The 27,967-nt window shown below is 44.5% G+C and overlaps 3 protein-coding genes across 8 annotated transcripts in view; 1 reads left to right on the top strand and 2 right to left on the bottom strand.

Moving 5' to 3' along the window:
- Positions 1-512: 512 nt before the first annotated feature.
- Positions 513-12,417, bottom strand: CE2H16orf46 (chromosome E2 C16orf46 homolog). Of its 6 annotated transcripts, none has more exons than XM_015082222.3 (5): positions 12,277-12,417; positions 8,484-8,567; positions 7,044-7,113; positions 5,472-5,719; positions 513-2,745 (listed from the first exon to the last, which is right to left on the bottom strand). In XM_015082222.3, the coding sequence occupies exons 4-5, from the start codon at positions 5,679-5,681 to the stop codon at positions 1,774-1,776; spliced, it is 1,182 nt and encodes a 393-aa protein (XP_014937708.1). In that variant the 5' UTR covers positions 5,682-5,719; positions 7,044-7,113; positions 8,484-8,567; positions 12,277-12,417; the 3' UTR covers positions 513-1,773. The 6 variants fall into 6 exon arrangements, with proteins under 6 accessions (XP_014937708.1, XP_014937710.1, XP_014937709.1 ...); XM_015082224.3 differs by lacking the exon at positions 12,277-12,417 and adding an exon at positions 12,067-12,099; XM_015082223.3 differs by lacking the exon at positions 8,484-8,567 and having other exon boundaries at positions 12,277-12,415.
- A 5,277-nt stretch (positions 12,418-17,694) lies between these two features.
- Positions 17,695-27,403, bottom strand: GCSH (glycine cleavage system protein H). Its single transcript, XM_015082207.3, has 5 exons — positions 27,115-27,403; positions 23,697-23,776; positions 22,452-22,515; positions 19,967-20,098; positions 17,695-18,341 (listed from the first exon to the last, which is right to left on the bottom strand). The coding sequence occupies exons 1-5, from the start codon at positions 27,260-27,262 to the stop codon at positions 18,244-18,246; spliced, it is 522 nt and encodes a 173-aa protein (XP_014937693.2). The 5' UTR covers positions 27,263-27,403; the 3' UTR covers positions 17,695-18,243.
- Positions 24,957-27,967, top strand: part of BCO1 (beta-carotene oxygenase 1) — a 161,943-nt gene continuing 158,932 nt past the window's right edge. Inside the window, exon 1 of the mRNA XM_053211340.1 lies at positions 24,957-27,031. The gene's annotated coding sequence lies outside the window, so the exon portion shown is untranslated. The remainder of the gene's footprint in view (positions 27,032-27,967) is intronic.

Here is a 27,967-nt window from a genome sequence, read left to right as displayed (position 1 = left end):
TGAATTTGGGCCCTTCCTTTGTTGAGACCTGCCCTCCTCTTAATTTTAAATTATTATGTTTAACCCCAAATCAATAGAATTTATAACCCTTATCTCAGCAAAAGAATTTTTCTTAGGAAAAAAATGCTCTGTTTTAACTTAGATCAGTGTTTTCAGACTGCCTCGAGATCTCAAAATGTAAACACCTCTGGGCTGACTGGGCGAGGCTCTGTCCCTCACCTGCGCTGGTAGAGGCTTCTCTCCTGAGACACTCTTGCCTGTTTTACGTGTACTGAGCTTAGTCCTCATCCTGCTCTTTAAAAGAGGGGGTTTGCAGAGCCACTGACTTAGGTGGGCGGGGGCCAGAGCCGGAGGGCCCTCACGCAGCATCGGGTCCAACACCGCCAGGGTCCAGACACAGTGGGAAACCAGAGTGGCTTCCTGGGGGCAGAATCCAGATGGTTTCTTCACTCAGGGAAGGGGTGGGCAGGACCTAAAAACTGCCTCTAAAGTATAAAGAAGCATCCAATCTCTGTAGGCAAAATACAGCTTTTAATGACTGCTGTACTACAACCATTTCTGGATTTCCAGTATTCTGCAAAAACCACGAAACAGAAAAAGAAATAAACACCTAAACTAGAGACATTACAAAGACCAAAGCAGATGTTTACAAACACAGTCAAATGTTCTGTCTACCCATCATGTGGGGGGACAGGAAGTCCAGAGTTCCAAGTACAACCTATCTTAAGCAAATGCAAACTATGTAATTACAGAGCAGCTAAGTGGTTACTCATATTACAAAATGGTTTTTCAGAGCATTTCTCTACATAGCGTGGTCACTTGGCACTTAAAATATAACTCATTTACAAATGTTTAATTTATATACAACTTTGGGAAACATGCATTGGGGTAAAATGAGGGAAGAAGGAGGACAGGGGAAGGGAGAAAGTAACATCCCTATTCCGTGTCTGTCTGGAGTTGTACAGTTCCCAAATATTAGACGAAGGTAAGGCTGGAGGAAGCTTGAAGGGTGGCAATAATAATCACAGCAACATTTAAAAAAAAAAATTATTCTTAACCTGCTTCCCAAGATGGACTTTATAGACCTCACGTGGCTAAAACTTTTCCAGACGTGGAGACTAGCATGAGGCTATAAGTACATGAAACCCTGGCACACGCAGCATGTCGTGGGTATGGTATATCCATGGATATAAGGTTAGGACACCTTGGACACAAGGATATTCATTTGGACATAGGCTGGAGTTATCTATTAAAGCAATGTTCCAGATCTTTGTTGCAAGAGAAAATGAAGCAACAAATTGATATCTGCCTGGTTCAAGAGATCAGGAAATAATTTGGTCTAAACAAGCCCTGACACTAAGCTTAAGGCATTGGGGTGGGGAGGAGAGAGCCCCTGCCAGTTGGCTCAGGGCTGACATGGGCATCACTGAGGGATGGTCCTTCAGAGTCCCCGCCATCCGCATGGCTTCCAGCAGGGAGTAGAGAGACGAGGCAGGCAGAGGCAAGAATGGCATTACCCGTTTGCATTTTGTAAGTGGCTAGGCAGCAGAAGCAGGTGACACATACATATGGGAGCTTTGAGAATAAATCAGAACCCATACAGTGAGGTTCAATTTCCCCTGGTTCTACTACCCAAAAAAGGACAGGGGAAGGGAGGGTGGGAGGAAAGAGTACGGCAGAAAAGAAGGATGGGACGGGGCGGGAGAGAGAGACAGGGAGAGGATGAATGAACTTCAAACAGTGGTCATTCCCAGGGAATTCTATTGTGGCAACTCAGAGGAGTCTGTGAGTGGAGACAGGAATAACAACTCTGCTCACTGTGAGGGAGGGCAAGAGAGTTTTCGGGAACACTTTGGTCTCCAACGTTTTGGGCCTGTTTTCCTGCTTGGCCTCCGTGAGAACGAGCTTTTGGGTGTTCACGGCAGGTCTTGGCTCCCTGGCTTTGAATTTGGCTTTGTAGCTTTGCGCCCCCTGTTTCTGCAAAAGCTGCACGGTGGCCAGACAGCGCACGTTGCCGGGATTGGGAGGGCACACCAGGTGTTTCTCAGGCAGGAAGGACCAGTGCAGGCAGCCCCTCTCGTGATCCGCCAGCAGGGGTGCGGGGGCCGCCCGGGGAGGGAAAGGCAATGTGTCATTGACCTTAGGGTGCTTGGCCAGCTCAACAGGTCTCTTTTCACCTTTCCCGTCAACCCTTTTCAGTCCACACGCACAAGCCACACACTCATCCTTTTCCACACTCAGCACCTTCTCTTCTGGCTGCAAGAAAAAGTTCTTACTCTTCTTACCCAGAACATCCAAGCCGTATGGGGGTGAAGCCTTCAGGGGAGGTAGGACTAAAAGGGCCCTGGAAGTCAAGGAGTCTGAGATGGAGGGGCCTTGGCCCGGGCCCTTGCCCCTAAAAGCCTCAGGGGTGGCCCAGTCTTCCTTGCACCAAATAAACTCCTTTATTTGCAGACTTTTTTTCTCTCCCTGACTGGAAGTGGGAAAGCAGATCTTGCTAATCTCCCTGGAGGCAGTGGTGGGGCCTCGGCGGGTCCCCTGAGTCTGGGAGGGGCTGCCTTGAGCCTTCTCCAGACCCACAGACCCCAACTTCCCCACGTCCGACTGAGGCCCGGCCTCAGAACTCCCTTGGGAGAGACTGACACAGAGTAAGCAGCTGCTGGCACTTTCTCTCACCCTCGCCTTTTTAAGCTTCTTCCTGGACCAGATGCAGGCCGTTGGAGATGTCCTTCCCCAGCCTTGCACCTGCAAATACAGCAGCATGTTACTCCCGGCCGAGCTGCTCAAATCTAGCTGCCCCAGCTCTGGACACATCCCTATTTGGGCCATCCTATTTGACCTGATACTTTTCTTAAAACTGACTCACCATTTTTAAAAAAATTTCACTCTATTTTAGCCTCATACTAAGTGATAGTATTGGTAATAGCATTTGTAGGAGTATTTGTTAATCTGAAACCCTAGCAATAGGGTTTAATACTAAAACACTAGGCAAAAATACCATACATGGCATCTTGATGTGCTGGCTATATACTTTTTCAGATGCACATTAAAATAAAGCCAGAGCTCTTAAAATCAGAACTGTTTGTATTTATGGGGCACCTGGGTGGCTCAGTCAGTTAAGCACCCAATTCTTGGTTTTGGCTCAGGTCACAATCCCAGAGTAATCTGGAACTTTAATCTTTCTACGGATGTTTACAGATGTTCTGTCTCATCTACTAAACAGGTGTGCCTGATGAGTCAGCAAATGTCCTCCACCTCCTTGACCCTACGTCACCAGAGCTGCTGCGTAAACTCCAGATCCCTGAGCTTCACCCCAACACACTAAGCCCATACTCAGAAGATGGACTTGGGCAGGGGGTTTTAAAAAAGCACCCCATGTGAGCCTTGGGTTGAGGCTGGTACAAAGCATTTGTATCTCCAGGGTGTTCAGGTGGCCTGACAGGGGATCCAAGTCCAGAGACGGGGGTCAATGACACCTGGCTCTTTTGATCCTCACAGGTAGGCTGTCACAAGTAGGCTAAATGTTGGCACAAAGGTCCAGATTTCTGCCAGGATCAAGAGCCAAGCTGCAATTGCAAGGTGACTGTGCCTCCCTCCGGAGTCCCCACAGAGCTCCCAAGTGGTGTGGGTGCCCCCAGGGCTCCAATAGGGAGAGACCAACATAGTGACAGGAAAGGCCCCTTGTGCTGGGCCGGTTTGGGCCAGAAGTGAACAGTCCCGAGGCACCCCATGCCGTGAGATCCCTTGGTTCTACACACAGGAACCGCTCATAAATCGCTGCCAGCAGAGTGCTCTCCGTCCTCATTCATGTGCTGGCAGCCAGGCCCCCGGCACCAGCACAGGAAGTACCAAAGGGCCACAAGCCAGTGCAGGACAGGTCTCTGTCACACCTGCTGAGATAAGGCCGCCCAAGGAGCCGGGCAGGGCTGGGTGGCCGGAGAGAGTGAAGGGCAGCAGGTGGTTAAGCGGAAGGAGATGGTGTGGCACGATCATCCTCGACAGACCGTGAGCGGCAAACATACTCTGAGCACGGGGCACGTGCGGCATTTCTTTCAAGAAAATTCTTGAGTTCTGAACAGCCTTTGGATATGTACACATTGCAAAGTCGTTACTTTCTAGTGGTGAACAGAACCTTCTAAACTTGGAAAGTCAGATCCTCAGGTAGAACTGTCTGTAACACTGACTGATCTGGCGGGAGCAAGGCAGGGGTGGGTGGTGCCGCAGAGAGAGCACAAGACAAGGGTCCTGCAGACACGGCTCCATCAACCGCCAAGTGGGCTGGGGGGGTTGCTCTGCCGTGTCTTGGCCTCCATTTCCATAGTCATAATTAGATCAGGGTCTCTCAACCTCAGCACTTCTGACGTTTAGGGCGTGTTATGGATTGCATGATTGTGTTTCCCCAAATTCCTATGTTGAAGCCCGAGTCCCCAAAGTGATGGAATTTGGAGGTGGGGCCTTTGGGAAGTAACTAGGGTTGATGAAGTCAAGACGGTGGGGCCCTCATCATGGGATTCGTGCCCTTATAAGACGAAGAGGCGATAAGGGGTCCCTCTCTGCTCGCACCACCAAGGAGGGCCATGTGAGCACAAAACCGGGAAGAGGCTCCCTGCCCAGAACCCAGCCATGCTGGCACCCGGATCCTGGATGCCCACCGTCCATAACTGTGACAAAGAAATGTCTGTTGCGTGAGCTCCCCAGTGTGTGGTATTCTGTGATGGCACTCCTGAACGAACACAGAGCCGGGCCATTCCCTGTGGCAGGGGCTGTCCTGGGCACTACAGGATATGGAGCAGCACGACTGGCCTCAGCCCAGTAGATGCCAGTAGCACCCCCTTCCCCTCATCCCTAGTTGTGGGACATTGCCAAGCATCGCCTAGGAATCACTGAACTTGATGCTAATAAAGTTCCGTTTACCTATGGAAGGTCAGATATCTTTGGACATCCTAATGTTTTCCAATGTGACATCCTTACAGTTCTAAATTTAGGATTCTAGTATTGATTCTAAGAATAGTTTAAGAATAAACCCACGGAGTTCTGAGTGGAACCACTAGGACAGAAATCTCATGTCTCTTGGGGAGCTTAGCCCAGCAGTTAAGGAGCTTGGGGTCTGAAGCCCAGAAGAGCTGGATTCGAGCCCTGCCTTGGCCACCGGCACACTCTTTCACATTTTGGGTGCCTCACTGTCCTTGTCCCAAAAGTAAGGCCTCAATAATACGTGCCTCATAGGGCTGTTGAGAGGCTGAATGAACTGATGTGTGTAAAGCACTGAGTCCTGTGGTGGCCAGTACTAACTGGCCACAAACACCCAATAAAAGGTGCCGCTATTATCATTATTTATATTGTACCTCTATTCCTAAACTTCCTGTCTTGATCATTTATCGATTTTTTGGGTAATAACTATTTTTGAAAAAAGCGAAAGGCCTGCACCAAAACACAGGCGTGTGAGACACCTCAGTGAAGAAGATACTCACGGCTTCTTCCCATCCAGTTCCGATGACGAAGTCACGGGCTTTTTCGTCTTGTTCAAGCGTAATGTCGCTGATGTGGAGAAGACAACAAACGTGATTCTTCTCGCTTCTTTCATCTGGGCAAGTATAGGTTAATTCCGTTTTTTCTGGGCTTTGAGTCTCATCGTTTTCACTATTTTCTAACTCAGCCGCATTTTCCTGACAGAGATCCATCACCGTGATAGTTGCTGAAGGTTTTTAACATCTTCTTCCTGCAGCATGAAATGAGGGCTGAACTTAGTTTTTAATACTGGTTTCTTAAAGATCAACTCGACAATTCGGGCGAAATAACATCAAGACACATTCACGAAGAGACCGAGAAGAAATATTACAAAAGCATCCATTGCCAGCTATCGATATTATAAAAGATATGGCCAATTTGAAAGACTAATGGGTTTAATTAAAGATCAAAGTTGGGATCGAGGAAAAGCAGACAGGGAGATGTTAGCTCAGTCTCTATCCCGGATCATGGCATAGAGCACAGCAAGGAATATAGGGTCAAGCACCCCTACCCTCCACTTCAAAACAGTCCAGATGCTACTGTGCTAACACCATGGGAAATGTGTTGAGCACGCGTGCAGCCCAGCCTCTTCTTTCCCTTTCCGGCAACTCTGGACACCAGGCAGAGGCTAGGCAGCATGTGGTCTAGACTAAGTCAGTCTGCTCACTAATCTACCCTAATCTACCCTGGATGATTGGTGTTCTTACGAAAAGGGTGATCTGGACACAGACACGCAGAGAGGGAGGCCGTGTGAGGAGGCCCAGGTTGAAGACTGCAAGCCACGGAGGGGTTCCCGGAGCAGATCCTTCCCTCACGGCCCTCGGAAGGAACCAACTCCGTCGATACCTTCATTTTGGACTGCCAGCTTCCGGGACTGTGAGGCAGTGCATTTCTGTCATTCAAGCCACTCGGTCTGTGGTGATGCCATGTCATGGCAGCCCCCGTGCACACTAGTACCCCGCGTGGTGGTAACGGCAGTGGTGGCAGTGATGCTGAGGGTGATGCTGTCTATCCTTAACTGATGTTCTCTCAGGTTGAAAAACGGAACTTGGCATTGATAATCCAGTCAAAGAGATAGGAAAGTCATCATCCTGATCAGGAGCACAGATCTGGTTGCCAAACAGCCAGGGTTCCAATCTTATTGCTAGCTGCACGACCTTGGGCCAATTACCTTTCTGGGTCTGTTTGCTCATCTAGAAGACGGATGTGCTTATACTACCTTCCTACAGACAGATGCTCCTCCTGGGGACCCTGCAAGCAGCAGAGATGAATCTCAGAGCCTGGGGACCTCCAATGGTCCAGCTGAATGCTGAGGGACAGCCAGCCCTTCTTGAGCTTTCCTTGCTTATAATGACACAGAGGCCACTGGGATGACACACGTTGCTTTCTCTCACCCTGACGCGATCCCCGCCAGAAGCCCACTTGTAACATTTTCTGTTGAGGTAACTTCGTATAACGATATCTGTTTAATTACCATTTTGGCTTTCTCATATAGGCTTAAAGGGGCATTTTGATGCTAATAAAATTCCGTTTACCTATGGAAGGTCAGATATCTTTGGACATCGTAATCTTTTCCAGTGAGACATCAGAGGAAATGAATGAAATCTGAAGGGGGAGAAAAAAAGGGAAAAAGAAGTGACTGAAAACCAGGAGTGCTATTCTCTTTAGAAACAGAAGCATGATTAAGGGCCAGACTGTGCAAACCGGCCCGGTCCTTTCATCTTGTAAAATTCCACTTCAGGCACGGCTCAGGCCAAGAAAGCTCCGGACTCAGTCCTGTTCTCTTCTGAATTACAAATACATTTATGCCGCACAACCCAAAGGACTTAACAAGTATGCAGTTCGGAAGGAAAAAAGCAGATTCCAAAGCAAAGCCACGTATTTAAACGATAACTGTACGCGTGAGGTTAATAGAGAAAAGAGATATTGTTCAGGAGACATGAAGTATCGTTAGAATGTTCAAATCAATAAGAAAAAAAAAGTTCTGTGCTTGAAGTATCTCTGCTGGCAAGGTGCTCACTACTTAGAAAGTCTGTTCAATGGCAAAGAGCTCTAATTTACTGGTTCTCAAAGTTGGCAGCACCTTGGAATCATCAGGCCCACATCCTGCCCACAGAGATCCTGATTCTAATTGGTCTGGGCCAAGTCTGGCCATCGCTATCGTAAAAACCACCCTGGGTGACCGTACAACGCAGCAGGGCTCTGAGGAAGATCTTCCTTATAGGGAACCAGCACTGGTTTCCCTGCCCCCTCAATATCCTCCACTTGGCATCCTCATTTTGTGCTCCAGAGCACGGCTCTGTGAGGGAAAGCCTTCCCAGCCATGGGTGGGCTTCACGAGGTCTAGGACACCTCTGAAAATGCTCAAGCACTCTTCCAGGAAGGGGCCCGCATCAGTGTCACAAAGCCGTCTGTGGCTACAAAAGGCTGAAGAGTCATCGATCCGAAGGCTGCCCGATGCCTCAGCTTTCCAACAGCCCTGTGAAAAGGCTGCACGTGCTCTTCTCTCTCTCAGGTTAACCATCTCCAGCTCCTCCGACTATTTGTTGGAGGTCATGAGGAACTGTGAAATCTGAGAGGACAAGATTATCTCTACGTATGTCTATATCGAGACAAAGGAACAGCGGGGGCCAAAGAGGCGGTCTCGGGGAAGGCCCTGTTCTGGAGTCAGTGGAAGTCGGACCCAGTGAGGGTACCAGAAGTGCCAGTCACATCATATTCCAAAGTGCCAAAAGAAACCCAGGTGACGGTAATATTAAATAATAAAAATAAGCGGTCACATAGCTCTTTTTACGCGCCAGGCGTTGTTGTAAGCACTTTACATGTTTGTTATAAATACTGCATTTTGTGAGTACGTGACTCCTTTCATGGAGGATCATGGGAACGATATTGGCTCCTTGTGACCAAAAGCGAAGAATCATCTCTGAAGTCAGTAACCACAGTATCCTTAGTCAAATGGTCAGATTACTGCATACCAGATTGCGATGCTCCTCTGAGACACGGATGTTCAAGCTGGGTCAGGATGCCCCACTACTAAAACAGAATGTTGGTGGTCTTTTCTAATTAGAAAAAAAAAAAAAAGTCAGTTAGTGGAGAGAACAGTCTTAGTGTTAAATTTTTCTCCAATAATCGTGCCTTCAAGTTGTATTGCCCATTCTTGTCTTCCAGCTCATGTAAGAGATAACAAATAGAAATGTCCAAGAAGCGGGGTGTCTGGGTGGCTCAGTTGGTTAAGCGTCCAACTTCGGCTCACGTCATGATCTCATGGTTTGTGAGTTCGAGCCCTGCATTGGGCTCTGTGATGACAGCTCAGAGCCTGGAGCCTGCTTCGGATTCTGCGTCTCCCTCTCCCTCTGCTCCTCCTCTTCTTACACTTTGTCTCTCTTCTCTCTCTCTCTCAAAATTAAATACACATCAAAAATTTTTTTTAAAAAAGAAAAGAAACGTACAAGAAGCAATTAAAGAGCTAAAAGAGTGGATATGTGATTTCTTACAAATTGTATGCACTCTTACTTTGATGTTGAAATGTAAAGATTTGCATGGATGTAATAGTCATATTTTCTGAGAGTAAAATTATGGCTAGTTTACAGATGTGAGGTAAATCAATAGGTCATGCTATTCCACTTTCCTCACTTCCATGGAGCTTTACATTCCTGTAACTGAGAGCTCATTACTTTAAAAGCATCTTTTTTCATTCCACTGGTAGCTCTAAAGATTAGAATGTTCTCAAAACAAGACATCTGCAAGCCTGAAAATTATGCCTCTGAGTTCCTGGTGTTGCTCCCAAAAGCAACATCTGATAATCCTGAAAATAACTGAAGACAGCTATTATTTCTTCAGATGGGAATCTCAAATTCCCTCATCTTAAGAACGCCCAATTGCCTGTCAATGTCTTTAAAATATAGTACCTGGAAATGAGGAAATATAGTACCTTTCAAATGAGTATTTGAAAAATATTTCAAATGTGGTCTGGCGAGAAATGTCTAGTTTGAAATCTGACTCTCTTTGCTCTAAAATCTACACCTACTAATTGAACAAAGATTGCTGCATTTTTTTTTAAGCTATATCACAACCTTGATTAACACTGAGCTTGGGGTCAACTATAACGTCTACATTTTTTTCCCCACATGAATTGTTAATAATCCCTGTCTTCTTCACTCCACATACATGCCGTTAATTTTCTTTTTGAATTGTTTTCTTTTTCTTTTCTTTTTTTTTTTTTTTTTTTTTTTGCTATAGACCTCTAAATGGATCTGATCCTTCTAAAATTTTCTCCATGTTCGTCTACCAATCCAACCTGCTTAGATAACAGTGAATCTGACTGTGACACCCCACAGTTTGGCCATTCCTTTCCACTTTAACACTCTACTAATTTGAGGGGCATACGTCCTCTTAAGTCACTGATAAAATGTTGGTGAGGAGAAGGTAAAGGACAATGCCATGTGGATATGCCTTGTATTGGACGTTTATTAAGTACCAACCAGCTATAAATTCACCTCGCTATACAATTATCTGGCCTACATGTATAAATCTCATCTACAGCATTCTTGATCTATCAATTTAGGCAATCTTTTTTCTTTTAGGTTATTTATTTATTTTTGAGAGAGAGGGAGAGCGCGTGCATGAGCGTGACGAGGGGTGGCAGAATGAGAGGCAGAGGGAGTGGGAGAGAGAGAATCCCAAACAGGCTCCATGCTGAGCCTGGAGCCCAATGCAGGGTTCGATCTCATGTCTGTGAGATCATGACCTGAGCCAAAATCAAGACTTGGACACTTCACCGACTGAGCCACCCAGGTGCACCCATTTCTTTAAAAAAGGAACTTTACCAGGCGTTATAGGAATTTACATTTACATTGATGTCTATTTATTTTAAAAATATTTAGGGGTGCCTGGGTGGCTCGGTTGGTTAAGTGCCCGACTTCGGCTCAGGTCATGATCTGGCAGTCCATGAGTGTGAGTCCCAAGTCAGGCTCTGTGCCAACAGCTCAGAGCCTGGAACCTGCTTTAGATTCTGTGTCTCCCTCTCTCTCTTCCTCTCCCCTGCTCACCCTCTGTCTCCCTCAAAAATAAACATTAATTTTTAAAAAATTTATTGCCTATGTTAGGGATGACTGCCAGTTCCAAACAGTTCCAATACAACTGGAAGGTTGTGTTGAGAAGGATGTTAAGACTTGGACACTGGAGGGGGCGCCTGGGTGGCACAGTCGGTTAAGCGTCCGACTTCAGCCAGGTCACGATCTCGCGGTCCGTGAGTTCGAGCCCCGCGTCAGGCTCTGGGCTGATGGCTCAGAGCCTGGAGCCTGTTTCCGATTCTGTGTCTCCCTCTCTCTCTGCCCCTCCCCCGTTCATGCTCTGTCTCTCTCTGTCCCCCAAAAAATAAACGTTGGAAAAAAAAAAAAAAAGACTTGGACACCGGAGGAAAGAGGTCTGGGATTGATTAACGATGTCAGCCAGGGAATAAAGAGAGGTAGCATGTGCGCCACCTATTTGCCATGGCTTATATAAAAAGATTCCAAATCCTTACTCTAGATTCCTACACCTGGCTGACACATTCCCAGGCAATTGACGGTGAGGGAAATGTTGATGGGCCAGGAGAGGAGGTGAAAAGCCCCGGCGAGGGGTTTAAGTCAAAAGCAAGCTATAATCCCTCAAAACTCCTTGCCACCACCTTGGCTCTACACCATGCCCTACGCCCCACCTCCATCTTCCTGGAAGTTTCAGGTTTAAAGGAATTTTCAATCTATGTCAGAATTTCAGCCAGGAGAGAAAGATGGTTTCCTGGCAGCCTCAGCTGGAATTCTGAATGGATGTTCTGTGGATCCTTAACAATGTATCGAAAGAAGAAATCAATGAATATAAACACTGTGAGGCATGGTAGAAGTGAAGTTTCTTAATACAGAGCTAAGCTTCAGGCATATGAAGTGGTTCAATACGTCTTGAAGAATGGCTTGGGCATGCTGATCACTGGTAATAAAGTTTCTAAAGGAAAATGATTTGAAGACTTCAATCTAATTTACAGTTTTAGAACACAACTTGGCGGGGAGTTGAATCTTTGCCTCAAAGCGAAGCACATGCACCGCTCGCACAATTTGTTCACGTTTTCAAGAGTATAAATCTTATCTCTCCATGTTAATTATCTGTGCCTTATACTTATTATGTGTCCACAGAGCACAGCAGCTTTGATGATGCATAGAATGATTCCTAGGGGAATCGTCCCTCCAGATCAGACCTTTTTTACTGCAGTCCCAGTCTCCCAGCTTTCTGCTCTTTCCACCCATTCACTCATTCAGTGCCTATTAGATGCCTAACTCCGGGGATAAAAGAGTAAAGCAACGCCTGTCTTCTGGGTATCACCCAGTTTACAAGTCTACACGAAAGCACAAGTCATCAAATACACGCAATCCACCTGTTGCTCCTAAAGCCTAGGCGTTTCACAGCGGACTCTTCTCTTTACTAGAATAGCCCCTCCCCTTCCCCCAGTCTCCTTCCCTTCTTCCAAGATCCTTCTTTGTTCCTTAGGTAGCTCCTTCTCTTCCTCCAGCATCCAGCAGCTCCTACCGTGTCACAAAAGATGCCTACTCTTCTTTCAAGAGTTGTCCTCTCCAGCAAAACGTACCCCCTTGCCCACAAGCCCCTCCCCTTCCTCCCTTTGCCCCTCCCCCACGGGCTCCGCCCTCTCTGCGGCTCCTCCCACCGCCCACCCACATACTCACCGCCCCCCTAGGCCCCTCCCACTCTTATTCCAGCCCCTCCCCCGGCCCACACTACCTCCCCCTTTTGCCTCCCGGCCTCGGTGCGCAGCTTCCTTTCGAACTGGGCAGGGCCTCTCGCTCCGCCGCCCGTGCAGTGGTCCGGGGCCTTGGCCGGGAGGCGGGGAAGCGGCCGCGGCCGCTCACACCCTTCTGTGGGGCCCACAGGATGGAAGGCAAGTACAACCAAGTACCCCCGCAGCGGGCGAGGGCGACAGTTGCCCCGGGTTACGGACGCGCTGGGGGCGGAGCGGGGCGGTGGGCGGGGCCCGCGGGGTCTGTGGCGGAAGTGACGCCAAGCCCGCTGGCGTAACAAAGCTGAGCGCGGGAGGCGCTGCTGGCTGACGGCCCTGGGCACGTGCTCCCGGCAGGCTCTGCGCGGCTCCGCACCTTCCACGGGAGAGAGGATCCCTGGCCCGAGGTGGGCGCCCGAGGCGGCGTTTGAGGTAAGGTGTGAGCCCGAGCGCGAGTCAGGGAAGTAGACGCAGCGGCTTCATGCCCGCCGGACGCTGGAGTTAGTAACGAGGACCGGCCTCCACTCACAGGCGCGCACTGCTGGCCTGGGCGGGATGGTGCTGGCGGGAGGCGGGGGCTGTCCTGCGCGTTGTCGGATGCTCAGCAGCATCCGTGGCCTCCACTCTTTAGGTTCCCGGCTTTGCTAGCTGTCCCCACACCGCCCCTTCTCCAGGAGAACGACTGCGGGAGGGTGAGGCGGGCCAAGTTTCTAGTGGAATCTCCTCATCCTTAACTTTCTGGCCCCCAGTTGCTCAACGGGTAGGTGCTAGTTTGAATCCACCGGCGGCACGAGGGTAGCACCCGTTGAACTTGTCGCGGTACAGCGCTGTGAGGCGGGCATGGGCATCTTGTAAACGAACGAAGGGAAATGGCCGTGATCACATCCCGAAGTCAGATGAGGAACTGAAACAGTGGAAGGCTAGCCACCCCCTCCTCCTCTCCCTTTGGTCCTGTTACTTTTGGGCACCTCAAGGCGCAGCCAAGGCTGGGAACCTGTAACTGGACTCAGCTCAAGTCTGATTCCAAAGCCTGTCTGCTTTCTAGTTTTTTCAAGTGTGAATGTTTGTCTTGTATAAATGCATTGGAATGTCTTTCACAGCACTGTGATTAAGAGGCATTTGGAGAGATGGCTTTGTATTACTGCTTTTGCACCGAACATACCGTATTAGAAAGTCTAGGGAGCCTATGGAAAGACTTGTGTAACATTGCTCTAGGATGTTACAACAAATACTTTTCTAGATATGACTTTTTTGGATATCATTACTTTACCTACAATATGCATATTTGGATCTTGTTGTATATCACAACCTGGAAGTAAATGGTATGCCTAAAACAATTGTACAAAACTGCGTAACTTCAGAGGCACCTGGGTGGCTCAGGTAATGGTATCACAGTTGGTGAGTTTGAGCCCCGCATCAGGCTCTGCACTTGACGGTGTGGGGTGTGGCGTTTGCTTGGATCCTGTCACTTTCTCTCTCCCCCTCCCCCGCTCATGCTCGCTGTCAAAAATAAACATTAAAAAGTTACACCACTTTTTGAAAAGTATTGAAAGAAATGTAAATTTAATGAGTTTGATACCCACCAATACTTAAAAATATAAACGAATTAAAAGATGTAAATTATTCCTTTTTCTATTTATTCATATTTGTATTTTTATTCTTCCTACACAGAACTTTATTCTGACATTTATGGTCAAAGATTTATTGCGTAGTCTTGTCATTTTCCTGTTCAATAAAAGAATAATTTGAAAATCAAACTTAAATTTTTTCATAAGACCATAAGGCTGAAACAGTTCCTTGTTTTTCCGGATTGAGAATTATCTCCATTCCTACTCATCTGACAGACAGTAGGAATGTATTACGTGTTGATAAATACTAAATTTATCAGTATCAGAAGTGTATCAGAATGAAATGGGTGGGGCTGTTCCTCCCCTAGTCCCAATTCATGTATCTGTGCATAAATATCACATACTGCTAGAATGAGATTCAACCCCAATTTTATTTAATTTTTTAATGTTTATTTTTGAGAGAGAGAAGCAGAGAGAGACGGAGACACAGAATCCAAAGGAAGCTCCAGGCTCTGAGCTGTCAGCACTGAGTCCGACCTGGGGCTAGAACCCATAAACCATGAGACCATGACCTGAGCTGAAGTTGGACGCTCAACCGACTGAGCCACCCAAGTGGCCACCCCTCTCCCCCCCCACTTTTTAAATATATGTAACCTGAGATACCTTGTTCATTTGAAGATGCATATGAAAGAGGTTTTGTTATAGCAGTTTCCCCCAAAGTTTTTTTTAACTCCTTTACACACAGAAATCACATAATTATTCACCAACAAAAAAAATGTAATGATCAGCTGACAGTTTGGTTAGGTCTTCACTTCTTATGAACAAAATTTGAAATCACCTAACTAGCAGAAGGATTTGTTACCCCATCATTAAAGCTACTTTCTGTTTCTGGGAAGTATACCAAACATTTAAACTAAGTATTTTACTAAATGACTTTTTTTTTTTTTTAATTTTTAACGTTTTATTTATCCTTGAGAGGGAGAGAGAAAGAAAAGAGCATGAGCGAGGGAGGGGCAGAGCTAGAGAGGGACACAGCACCTGAAGCAGGCTCCAGGCTGAGCTGTCAGCACAGAACCTGACGCAGGGCTCAAACTCATGAACCATGAGATCACGACCTGAGTTGGAGTCAGATGCCCAATGACTGAGCCGCCCAGGTGCCCCACTCTTAATTAAACTTGACTGTAAGCACATTCTCATAAACACGTGGAAGTTGGAAGATCTGGTAACTGATTTCCTTCGGAACAGTGCCTGCATCCCCATTTGAAATAGGCTAGCAGTAATTACTGTTGAAGTTTAGCAGGTAAAAACCTGATAGGGTGACTCAGTAGAGACATTAAGGAAAAAGTGTGTTTAGCTAGTCATGCTTACAAAAAGCCAATATAGACTGAATCAAGATATCACAAACTCTAGTAGAGTAAGATCCCAGGGTCAGCAAAGGAAGGTTTCAAAAACAGAAAGATGGAGGCAGGACATCATTGAAAACTGTATTTTCTATTTAATTTTGCTGCGAACCTAAATCTGCTCTAAGAAATAGTCCATTTAAAAGGGAAAAAAACAGAGAAATGGAAAACACTGATGGGGGTAGATGGTGAGTAGTAAAGCCATTTGCAGGGAAGAAAATTTAATCTGGGCGTAAAGTGAGGGCCCTCTGAGGAAGGCAGATGTGCGACTGGGTCTGAAACAATACAGTGATTGCTAAGCAGTAATGAAGACAGTTACAGTTAGCATAATTTTTAAAACTGAAGGTGAACAGTGCTGGTATTTTAGCCCCAGAAAAATTGGAAAAATTCAGGAATTCTGATTTGCTGAGAACTTATCTGAAATACCTGCCTAATTTTCATACTGGCACACCTATACAGAGAGCCCTCTAGCAGTTTCTTTCTTAAAACTTAACACTTCAACTTCTTTAAACTCTGAGAGGCGATAATATAATTTTTGAGGTGATAAAAACAAACTCTTTAATACTTCTTGGGTAACCTGTTCCATTTCTTGAGTTTTAATTATCAGCAAGCATTATTCAAAACTTTTATTAAACTGCCCTATTAAGACCAAAACCATTCAAAAGGAATAGGAGATCAGAAAAGTTAAATTCTGTTGATTTACTCTATGGAGGGCCATTCGATGCCTGTTATATCTGGCAGCATTGTAATAGAAACAAGGGTCAAAATGGTTCTGTATTCTAAATAGCAAGAGTAAGTTGCCTTAATGTTCTGCTCTTGGAGAAAACTCAGAGTGAGCCTAATAAGGCAAGTGTGTGTCTTTGGGAGAGGACAGGAGAGAGAATAAACTGCCCATCTCTTTGAGATTACAATCACTGATGTACTTTCACTCTAGGACTGCCATTTTTCCTTGCTTCCCCCCTCCTTTAGCACATTGATCTTCCCTCCCCACCACCCCGATTCCAATTTAAGTATCTTTATAGTAACATGAACTAAAGAACTGAAGAATGAACCAGAAAAGGTGAAAATCTTAAATGACTTCCCAGCTCTTTATGTGTCTTATCCTCTCCACCACCTTTTTTTGTGAAATGGTGGTAGTTACGGGTCTGTCCTTCTTAGCTCTGGCTATTATTTTGATCGTCACAGGTAATGTATGAGAATATCTTCAAAACGAAAGAGTAAATCTATGTAATTATTACTCATTCCTTATTTCCTAAGCAGAGAGTCAAATTAATTTTTAATAATTAAAAACTAACAATTATACATACAGGGAGACAGTCATCCAAGATACTTTGGGTACTTTCTTGATAAAGGTGCAGAGATACAGCTCAGCAGTGCCATGGCCATTAAAGGATGGTTTCTTTCTACTGAGGAGCGGGGAAGATTTACCTATTTCCTTTAGGTTTTCACCTTTGCTGTTTATTCACCGTCAGAAGGTGGTAGTATTTGAATACCTCCCTTTTCCTGCACCAACTGGGAAAAATGATAGAGGTGTTTGCTCTCGCTGTGTGTACTTATATTAGCAACCTAAAATTATCACTGGGCACTGTAAATTTGCTTAAGCTGCAAAGAATATTCAGTAAGTTGGTGTCGGAGCTCATAAAGTTTCACTATGTCTACTGCTGTTCCTGTTACTTAAAATGGAAACCTGAATGTGGTTTACTTACTTAAGGATGCATTGTGCTATGTTGATCAAACTTTTACCTTTCCTTGTTTTCCTTTTCTCTCTTCTAACTTAGCAGGATAAAAACAAAATAAGTCAGTGCTTTCCTTTTGATTATGTTAAAGATAACCAAAAAATGGTACTTAATACTATCAGGCAATTAGGTCTTTTTTATTTGTGACTAAAAGAAAACATTTTCCTGGAACTCTTCATTGTTATGGCTTAAATTGCCTTTTATTTTTTATTTAGTGTTTAAGTGTATTTACTTATTTTGAGAGAAAAAGAGGGCACAAGAAGGGCAGAGAGAGAGAATCCCAAGCCGGATCTGCCCTGTCAGCACAAAGCCTAATGTGAGACTCCAACTCACAAACAGTGGGATCACGCTCTGAGCCGAAATTGGACACCCAACAGAATGAGCCACCCAGGTGCCCCTATATTTCCTTTACAAGGGGCACCTGGGTAGCTCAGCTAAGCATCTTGATCTCTCAGTTTGTGGGTTCCAGCCCCATGTTGGGCTCTGTGCTGACAGGACAGAGCCTGCCAGCATTCTCTGTCCCCCTCTCTCTGACCCTCCCCTGCTTACATGCACACTCACACACTCTCTCAAAATACATAAATAAGCTTAAAAAAAAGATACATATAAAAATAAATAAGTTCCTTAAATAATTTTCCATAAGTTAAAATTAGCATTTTCACAAATATTAGCAGAGTCACTAAATGAAATAGTAACAACAAAACAAAATACATGATTAATGAAGTTGAATGTTTTATTAAACTATTTATCTTCCTGCAAGGCTGTTGCTTCAGCATATAAAAATAGCACCAGCAAGCACAGTACATTACAAAATTAAGATAATATTGTTCTTTATCTGACACTATACAACTGACAGACCTTTCTCCACTGCCATTTATTTCCAATGGACAGATCATTTAAGTATTTTGACCCCAATCCAGGGATAGATGTAAGCAAGTGAAAATTCCCAAAGGTTTAAGATGACATTGTTATCCTGGAACTACATAGTTTTTATAACTAATTTCTAACCACAGATAATTTCAGGATTCTGAATATTATAACTGGAGCCTAGCCTAAAAATCATAGGGTGTTGCAAAAAATATACACATTGTGTTCATAGGCAATGGTTAGAAAGTTAAGGGGTGTTTTCTTTCATTAACATTGCAAGTAGTTTCTTTTTGCACTGGTATTGCTAAAAGTTGCCATTTTAAATCCTCTGTGCACCATTAATTTAAGACAACTATGCTAGATTAAGTTGTTTCATACTAGTTTATTTAGGGGTTCCATTTTTACTCCTCAATAGATTTTATGTATTTCTCATATGCTTCTTCACTCATCAATTCATCCAGTTCTGAAGGATTACTGAGTGTTATCTTGATCAGCCAACCTGCAACCAAAAAACAGTTATCATATTCCAAACTATCTTTTTAAAGTGTCAAAGTCAAATGTGTTCAAAATGTAAAAATTTCTGAGTGTCTCAAAACTTAGCATTCTTGACATAAATCACTCATTATTTGTTCAAGGAGAGTTATATTTTAGCCTTAACAATTCAGTTAATATCGTTGCATATCACAACTGAAAAGAATTAAAGCTGGAATAGTTTCCACCATAATGGATTAAGGACTCAACTTCACACCTGTCAGAATGGCTAAAATCAAAAACACAAGGAACAGCAAGTGTTGGCAAGGATATGGAGAAAAAGAAACCCTCATGCACTGCTGGTGGGAATGCGAACTCCTGCAGCCACTGTGGAATACACTATGGAGGTTCCTCAAAAAAATTAAAAACAGAACTACCCTATGATTCAGTAATCACACTACTGGGTATTTATCCAAATACGAAAACACGAATTTGAAAGCATACATGCACTCCCCTAGGTTTCCTGCAGCATTATTTACAGTAGCCAATTATGGAGGCAGCCCAAGTGTCCACTGATAGATGAACGGACAAACTTGTGGTATATATACAATGGATTATTACTCGGCTGTAAAAAAAAAAAAAAAAAAAAAAAATTGCCATTTGCAACAACATGGATGGAGATAGAGAGTATAACGCTAACTGAATAAGTCAGAGAAAGACAAATACCGTATGACTTCATTAGCATGGAATTTAAGAACAACAAACAAACAAAGGAAAAACACAGAGGCAAACCAAGAAACAGCCTCTTAACTATAGAGAACTGATGGTCAGCAGAGGGGAGGTAGGTGGGGGAATGGGTGAACTGGGAGCCGGGCATTAAGGAGTACATTTATCATGATGAGCACTGAGTAATGTATAGAATTGCTGAATCGCTGTATTGTACACATGAAAATAATGTATAACACGATATATTAACAGTACCGGAATTAACATTTTTTAAATGAAAAGCGAAAAACAAAAACTTTAAGTTGTCATAACCATCAACAACTAACACTGAGGGATCCAGCTACGCAGACCAGGGACAGCTTTCTCTCCCAGAAGAAACACTGTCACTGCTGAGGTGAATGGCAGCAGAAAGCAGCAGCTGAGTTAGAGGGGGCAGGTGACAGGCAACAGAGAACTGCAAGCTAATCCTGGTTTTGCCATTTATTAGCTGTGCGACCCTAATAGATAAAACCTTTGGAGCCTCAATTCACGTACAAAATGGAGAAAATTGCTGCCCCCATACTTCCCCAGGTTCCTGGGAAGATGACCGTATGAGAAAACTGGCACCTGGCACAGTGGGTGTTCCTCTGCCACCACCCACACCACACAGGGTGACTGGGTACTTCGTGTCTGAAGAGGAAAATAAGGAGTCCCAACGGTGATACCAAGAACTCGAAAATAAGGCAGTGCTTTCAATGACAGAGATCTTAAACACAAGCTTCAATACTGAGCTAATCTGTCTTTCCCTTTTTTAAAGCAAAACATCCCTATTTACTATCCAAAAGTGCAAAAACATGAAGTTATAATCAGCTGAAGCTTGCTTTATAACTCTAGGTTAAATGTCAACTGTAGCAATAATCCTTCGAAAAAGTTCTAGCAACAACTTACCATCTTCATAACAAGATTTGTTGACAAGTCCTGGATTTTCTGCAAGAGCTTCATTAATTTCAGTTACTTCTCCTGATAGAGGAGAATAGAGTTCACTAGCAGCTTTCACACTTTCCAAAGCACCAAACTCCTCTAAATTGAGAAAATTAAAGAAAATATCAAATATCACAAGTCAGTAACCTGAACATATAAAATATGGAGTAGTCACCTTTAATACAGGCATGATAAAACATTCTAAATATCTTTAATTAAAAATAAAACCACAGGGGTGCCTAGGCGGCTCAGCCGGTTGAGGGTCTATTGATTCTGGCTCAAGTCATGATCCCAGGGTAGGACTGAGCCCCGCATTGGGCTCCACGCTGAGTGTGGAGTCTGCTTAAGATTCTCTCTCTCCCTCTCCCCAGCTCTCTCTCTAAAACAAAATAAAACCACAGATTTTTGTCATACTCCTGTCACCTGTGAGAAGGGTATAAATATCCTCAGTAAAGTGGATCTATCTGTTTTAGACAGAGTGACAACAAATGGTGATGTATCTGAATACCAATGTATTTAATAAGTTCAGTAAAAATTTTCTTTGAATTTACTGTAGCTCTGAAAGTGAAAATTTTAGGAGATTCCAATAATGGTGAAGTATCTTATCAGACCAGCCTTCCTGCACATAACAATTATAAACTCTGAACAAAACATAAAAAAACAATGATATGAAGGCTCTGTAGAGCGACTAAAAGAGAAGTCAGTCCTTAAAGGGGGCCCAAACTGGGTGTGATCTTGATTTGCATAATTTGTGCCGACAGCGTTGCCTCAAAGTGCACAGTGTAACTAGAACACAAACAGAAAACCAGTCTTAATTGCTTGAGGGATCAGAGGACAGAATGTGAGCCTGCCAAGGTGGCTAGAAATTGAGGGTTGAGATCCTTAAAAGAAGAGAGCCATGATGAAGAGAAAAAGTTAACAGATCCCCAAATGACCCAGAGACCCACATACTGGAATAAGCAGAGCCTAAAAGTAGCTATTATAAATATGTTATAAACATGTTCAGATCTTTTAAAAGTTCATCTTATGTTCATCATGAGGGAATACCTATAAAGAAATGAAATTTAAATGAACATTCTAGAACTGGAAAGTATAATATCTAAAATAAAATTCACTGGATGGCAGTAACAGAAGGGTCAGGGAATGTGAAGAAAGAGCATCTGAAATTAACCAATTAGATGGGTTATTTCAGTCTTTTGACAAATTTTTAAAGCACTGAAAAAACAGCCTCAGTCACGTGTGGGACAACATCAAGTGATCTAAAGTGAATGATAAGAATACAACATGCCCATATTTGTGGGTTATAGCTAAAATAGTGCTGGAAATTAATTAATATCTTTGGGTTTCATTTACAAAGAACATCTTAAAACAAATGACCTGGGTTCTAAAGATACTAGAAAAACACGAACAAAAGCAGTTAATTTACGGAAAGTAGACAACACTTGAAAGAAGGAATAGTGATTTTTTTCCAATGGCTTTTAGCCCGAAGAGAGGCACCAATCTGTGCTATGTGGGGCAGCCAAAATTCTGAAAGAAAATCTCGGTCTTAATTGGCGTTAAGGAACCAGAAGACAAGTGTTTGAGGCCACCACAGCTACTGGAAAGCGAGGTGGGAAATCCAAAAGAGAGAAACTAAAAGGGAGCACCAAAAAGCCTGTGTATAAACTCTGCCCAGGTCTCTGAACTATCCCTCAGCCATGCATGCACGAGGCAGACTCCCAAGTGTCCCAGCTGAGGCCAGAAGAATTAAACTTCTATTTTAGCTGCTATCCACCACAAGGGAGACAGCATTTTACCATATGGGTAGAAAATACTTAGTAAGAAGTCAGAAAAACTAGAGCAAATTAAATCTAAGTTGAAGGAAGAAAACAAAGATAGGAGCATGAAACGGACTATAGAGAAAATTAACCATGAAAATTTGCTTCTTTCAAGCTTAATACAATTGATAAATAGCTATCAAGAATGATCAAGGGAAAAAAAACAACACAAATTACTACAAATATGAAGGAACAAAACAGGGGTTCTTAACTGTAGATCCTGCAGATATAAAAGGATAACAAATGAAAAATGAGCATTTTTACACTGAATTTCACAACAGGAAATGGAAAAACTCCCCCCAAAACATAATAAAACCAAAGTAAGACAATGTAGAAAATATGAATAGCCTTATATCTATTTTTTTTTAATGTTTATTGTTTTGAGAGAGAGAGACAGAGAACACAAGTGGGGGAGGGACAGAGAGAGAGGGAGTCAGAATCTGAAGCAGGCTCCATCCAGGCTCTGAGCTGTCAGCACAGAGCCCGATGTGGGGCTCGAACCACTAGCCACCCACTCACACCATGAGATGATGACCTGAGCTGAAGTGGAAGCTTAACTGACTGAGCTACTCAGACGCCCCTGAATAGCTTTATACCTGTTCAAGAAATTACATTACATGTCAGGAGAAAAATACCTTGCTTGTTCAATTTTGTCCCAACTTCAGGCAGACTACAGTAAACAACATCTCCCAAAGCTTCCTAAAACAAACAAAACAATAACCTTTAAGAAATCAAATTAAACCTCCTAGTGAATAGAAACAAGCCAAACACCAATACTCTATCATTCAGATAGGACATATTTTACACTTGAGGGGCCGCATTCTTTGGTTTTTCTCACAACTTTAAAAATGCAGAACTGTTTTTAGCTGAGGACCTGCAAAAAAACAGGCCACCAGTTAGACTGGCCCACAGGCAGCAGCGACTCCGGTCACAACCTCCACCCCCCCATATACTAGAGCTCCTCCGAGAAGAAACACACCTTGTGCTTTTTCACCTTTGCTGTTTTGCTTAGGCCATCTCCCCTCCCCTATTTGCTGAAATCCTACCTCCTGATCTGCAAATCATAGTCCTCAAGCCTTGTACTCCATGAAGACCTTGACTCTGTTTGTTAAGAAGTGAGCTCCCCATCAGGTCAGTGAGTTACAACCCTGTACTATTCATGCCATCCATCTTGTGATGCTTTGTACGTTGTCTTCCATGTAGGAGATTCCCCTCATAAACTCCAGGAGGGGAAGACGACACTTGTACAGCATTGTACACAGCACGCTGCTGTACCGGGCCTCAGTAGGTACACAGAAATGCCAGTGAAGATACAGTTGCCATTGATTCTCCGTGCCCCCTTTCCCCTTTCAGCCCCACCCTACACACAGACCCAGTGGAAAAATCATGGACTCATACTGTTACTTGCCTTCTCATTTTCTTCTGCATAATTTCTCAATAAGGGATCACTGGGAGATTAAGAGAAAAAGATTGGCTAAATAAAGGGTTCCGCCTTGGTCCAATCTGTGCCAATTTAGGTTTTCCTTCTGGAGCGTGTATTCACATGGATCATGGATCATGGATGCTCCACAGGATCTACAAAACACTGTCAACACTCTAGCCTTTTACTTGCTCTTACTCTCTCCTTAACTACCCCAAATGGAACAAACATCTCTTTCCTGAATAAGGTATGTTTACCTTTAAGTGTTAACCTTTCAATAATCTCTTAAAACACTATATACTGCCCTAACTAAATTACATTTTTACTTGCTTCACCTATGATTGATGTTCTTGAAAGAACTCAAAATACTAAGGGGCAGAATAAACAATTTTTAAAAGGTAGAGACAATCCAAATTAGGCAAGCGCAGACTGTTTTAAGTATTTCAAGACAATCCAGTACCTGTGCAAAATTGCTGATTCCCACTGTTCCAATACCATTTTCTGTTGTTATCCATTCATGTTTGTCTGTGAATTTACGCACTAAAACAGAAGACCAGTATTTCAGAAAAGCAGTGGCACCACTTGTTAAAAAGCACTTTTCGTATCAATGCTGTCTAAAGGCAAGACTTTCCCAGTATTTGTGTTTGACTTACTGACCCTGCCTTTCAGTACACTGCCCAGGAAAAACCAGATCTTGTGAAGACAGAACATCTTCTCAACAATAGGATCATTTAGACTAAGGTGGCTCGATGTGAACACCTGGTGCATCTTTTGGAGATTTGATTATTCCAACATTAGTCTAAATCACACGTATAAACGATTTTGGGGCACATTTCAAAGTATACTTATCTATTAGTGATCTGTGTTACAGAATGTAGTCTGTTCCTCTATAGACGGATGTGGGTGAGGGAACATAAATGCTTATAATACTTATAAATGCTCATAAATGACTTAACCTAAAAAAAAAAAAAAAAAAGCCTCTTTGGGTAGAGTTGACCTAAGAGGGCTTCACTGCAACTTGGTTATAGGGTGGAATCTTACAGGCATGAAAACGACTTGGATCAAATTATATAACTTGACTAAGTTCTTAAAATTTCATTTTAATTGAAATAACCTTGTCCTTGAAGAAAGTGGCTACTGTCATTTAAAGAAACAAAAATTTTTTAAAGCATATGCTGTCTTCTTAAATATATATATCATATTCTGAGGCCAAGCATTTTTCCAAAAATAATGCATCAGAAGTTAATGGGAAAATGGTTCACTACCTCAAATCCTGTTTTAGAGTAAGCCTTGCTGGTTCACTCTTCCCCCTTACCCAAAAGATAGTTGTACTTAAATTGCTTTGATTTCACAGCTCTGATATGCAGCAGAATGTAACTACTCCTTTCTTTTTCCCCTAATCATTGAAAAACTTCAATTTCGTATTCTTCACTGGAAGAAGTCGGAATCTGTCACAAAAGAACTTGCTTTGCTTCATTCCACTTCAAGGAGTTAACTGCTTCAGGTCAATCTGATCTCTCCATGTAAAGTTCATACTTGGTGCTCTGACTGCCACTCTCTCCCGGCACGGCTTTTTCTGGACTACTTCAAGTTTAGAACCTCTTTCCTGCCAGGAGCCTCTCTAGCCCTCCAAGCTTGGATTCTGGGGCCATCCAGCTTTCCCACAACACTGCACCGTCTCCCTGAGTCCTGACCATAAAGCACAGAGCACCTGAGGAGCTACGCGTACAGCCCCTTTGTCAGATCTCCCCAGGAAGGAGTCTAAGTACAAAGCCAGCAAAGCATGGTTTATCCCACTTTCCTTGTATTCCCAGTTCTAAACACCGTGCTTGGCAAACAGCACTCAGAACTTGAGGGAGTAAAATAACTTTTTAGTTTAGTTTATTAAGTAAAGGAGATTTTGAACAAAATATCTACAGAGGTATTTGGCTACAACACTCACTTCTCCCTGTTACAGCTGTAGAACGGGCTGATTACAATACCAAATATGAGCAGTTCAAATCCAAATACACCTTAAAGTAAGGGCTGGACAACAAATATGACTTCTCTGAGACAACTGTCTTGATTTGGGCCTTGCCATCTTGCCTAATTGTAAAGATAATCTTAGGAGTAAGGCTGCCCTCACTCAGTTTAGCAATTGAGCGACCCCAGGTTTAGAGGAGAGGCAGCATTAGTAAGGTAAATGCATGAACGTCTACTTAACTTAAAAGTCCCTAAGACATTTTAGTAGACCAAGCTGTTGAGGCTAAAGACCAGAGTTAGTTTAATTCTCCTTTAACCCTTGGCCCAAAAGGGAAAAAGTGGACAAATTAGGTAAATAATTACTTTCTTACTGAGCATTTAAAAACATCGTTTTGGGCCTCAAAATGAGGTGTTTTCAGTAATTTATGTGTTTGCATTTTCTTCCTTTCAAAGTCACTATGTGGGGTGCCTTGCTGACTCAGTAAGTAGAGCATGACTATTGATCTCAGGGTCACGAGTTCAAGCCACACATTGAGCATGGAGACTCCCCCCCCCCCCCCAAAAAAGTCCCTTCTAATTCCCTAGCCAGATAACCTATATTAATATTGGCCAATTATTTTTTATTATTTGATCCTATATTTCATAACAAGTAACATTTACCAAGGACTTACTATTTGTCAGGCTACTTGTACAGAGAGGTTACATTTCATTTCATTTCAGCCTCCCAACAACTTTGTGTGGTAGGCATTATCATTTCCACTTTTCTAATAAGAGACTCAGAAGTTAAGTGACTGCCCCAGATCACATAGCTAATAAGAGGTAGAATCAAAATTGGAACTTGGGTCTCGGTTTTAAAAACCTTGGTGTTCAACCAGATCATGGGTGTTGATATTTTGGACAATATTTAACTAGATGTAACAGTGAATAACCAAAAAAACAGACTTTAAATTCAATTCTTATCTGAGATATGCTTTCCTCTTGTATGCAAATTGGTAATTATTGATATGTGTCACCAACAGAACTAAAGGAATATATTAGCAACGAGAGAGTAGCAGCTTTATGTTTCAGACTGGAATAAATAAATGTTATCAATTCTTCCAGTTCCAAACAGGTTTCTGAAACAGTCAATGAGACAACAGCCATCACAGACCTATTCACCCTAAAGTAAGGAGCCTGAGTTCTTGCAGGTGCAGTTAGTGTCTCAAGCATTTGCACACGCAGTAAGAAAACGTTTTCTGCGGCGATAATTGCGCTAAAATATAAAGTATCAGAGATGACCAAGATATTTGTGGGCAGGGCTCCTGGTTATTTCAGTTTCAAGTCCTCGTGAGGCCTCATTTCTGTCCCAACACATCCACGATTCAATAGACTTGAGCAGAATGTATGAGTCCAAAAGGCTGTATCACTGTTTTTGGGAAATGGCCAAATCTTCAAAGATATGCTCGCTTTTGCTGGTAAAAATCTAGCTCCCGTGCTTTAATTTCACTAAGTGCTCCTGCTTTAATTTGACTTCAGAGTTCTCAGTGATAGCCCACATAGCAAACTAAAGCCTACTATGTCTCCACTTTCAGGGCCCACGATACACACATATGCAAGATAACCTAAGGTCGCGAAGGAGCCAAGCGACGCTTGCCCAGTTCTCCAGCAGCGAGCGGTCGCGCGTGTGTGCCAGGCTTCCTCCTCCTGGCTCCCCAGCCCGCAGGACAAAGGCTGCGGTGTCGGCCACGCCACTTAGGGAGGCAACATTGGCCACGCAACCGGAGATCCCAGCAGTAGAAAGCGTAGGCAGTGGTCGCCTCGCTAGACCCGGGTGGTCAGCACAGGAGAGTCGAGGTAAGCATTGACGAGGGGACGGAGGCGCCCAGCCCATTCCCCCGAAGCGGCCGGGCTCACCCCACGTGCCCGCCCGCGCTTACCAGACAGCAGAGCGCAGCCCGTGCGCAACGTCCGGACGGCGCCCGCCCTCAGCCCCCAGGGCCGCGGCCGGCAGGGCGCGGCGGGCGCGGAGGCGGCGCGCAGGCTGCAGGCCGCAGACCGCATGCTCCGCACCGCTCGTAGCGCCATGTTCGCAGAGGTGCGGGGTCGCGGTGCAACGTCTCGGGAACCCCGGCCGAAGGGGGCGGGGCGGGGCGGGGGGCGCCCCGGACTGGAGCGAGCCGGAGCGAGCCGGCTGGTCTGAGGGGCGGGGGCGGGGCCCGGGTGTGGAGGGGCGGGGCCTGCTAGGGCAGCGCGCGGGGGCGGGGACTCCAGGCGGGGAGCGACCTCGGATAGGGCGACGCTAGAGAGGGGCGGAGGGCCTGCGGTCGGGGCTGAGGGTCAGGGGCGGGGCCTACTGCAGGAGGCCGAGCCCTACCGGGCGGCGCCGCGGGTCGCTGGCGGGGTTGGGGGGGAACGGGCGGGGCCTAGTTCCCGGGAGTCAGTTTCCCGCAGTGAAAGTGCAAGGTCAGCAGCTCCAGCTTTGCTAACCTGGGGGACCCGCCCGGGCAGTGAGAAGGGTTCCGGCAGAGGTGGCTTCGCAGGGCGGGCATTCTCGTGCCATTGGGTCTCTGAGGTCCTGGGAAAGATAGAGTGTCCCCATTCCCGTTAAGTATGCTCCCGTGCTTCTACAGAGGATCAAGGTCACCCAGATCGGGACTCATAGCCAGGTCTAAACAGAATCATTCTCAAAGGAGACTGTGGTTGGGTATTGGCCCAGGTAGCTCTGACACATAGTTTCTGTTTGACTTTGAGAAATACTGGAAACAATCCAGGAGCCCACTTTATTACTTT

The sequence above is a fragment of the Acinonyx jubatus genome, chromosome E2 (assembly GCF_027475565.1).
Source record: "Acinonyx jubatus isolate Ajub_Pintada_27869175 chromosome E2, VMU_Ajub_asm_v1.0, whole genome shotgun sequence".
Taxonomy (NCBI): Eukaryota; Metazoa; Chordata; class Mammalia; order Carnivora; family Felidae; genus Acinonyx; species Acinonyx jubatus.
Note: the sequence above shows the minus strand (reverse complement) of the source record. Positions and strands in the feature narration are given on the sequence as shown.

Bases quoted from the DNA above. Each gene is read 5' to 3' on its own strand.
- CE2H16orf46 (XM_015082222.3), bottom strand. From the start codon at position 5,681: ATGGATCTCTGTCAGGAAAATGCGGCTGAGTTAGAAAATAGTGAAAAC. The intron at 2,746-5,471 runs GTGAGTATCTTC...CTGTATTTGCAG, and splicing joins GAACTGGATGGGAAGAAGCC to GTGCAAGGCTGGGGAAGGAC.
- GCSH (XM_015082207.3), bottom strand. From the start codon at position 27,262: ATGGCGCTACGAGCGGTGCGGAGCATGCGGTCTGCGGCCTGCAGCCTG. The intron at 23,777-27,114 runs GTAAGCGCGGGC...CTTCTGTTTTAG, and splicing joins GGGCTGCGCTCTGCTGTCTG to TGCGTAAATTCACAGACAAA. The intron at 22,516-23,696 runs GTACTGGATTGT...TGTTTGTTTTAG, and splicing joins GAATCAGCAATTTTGCACAG to GAAGCTTTGGGAGATGTTGT.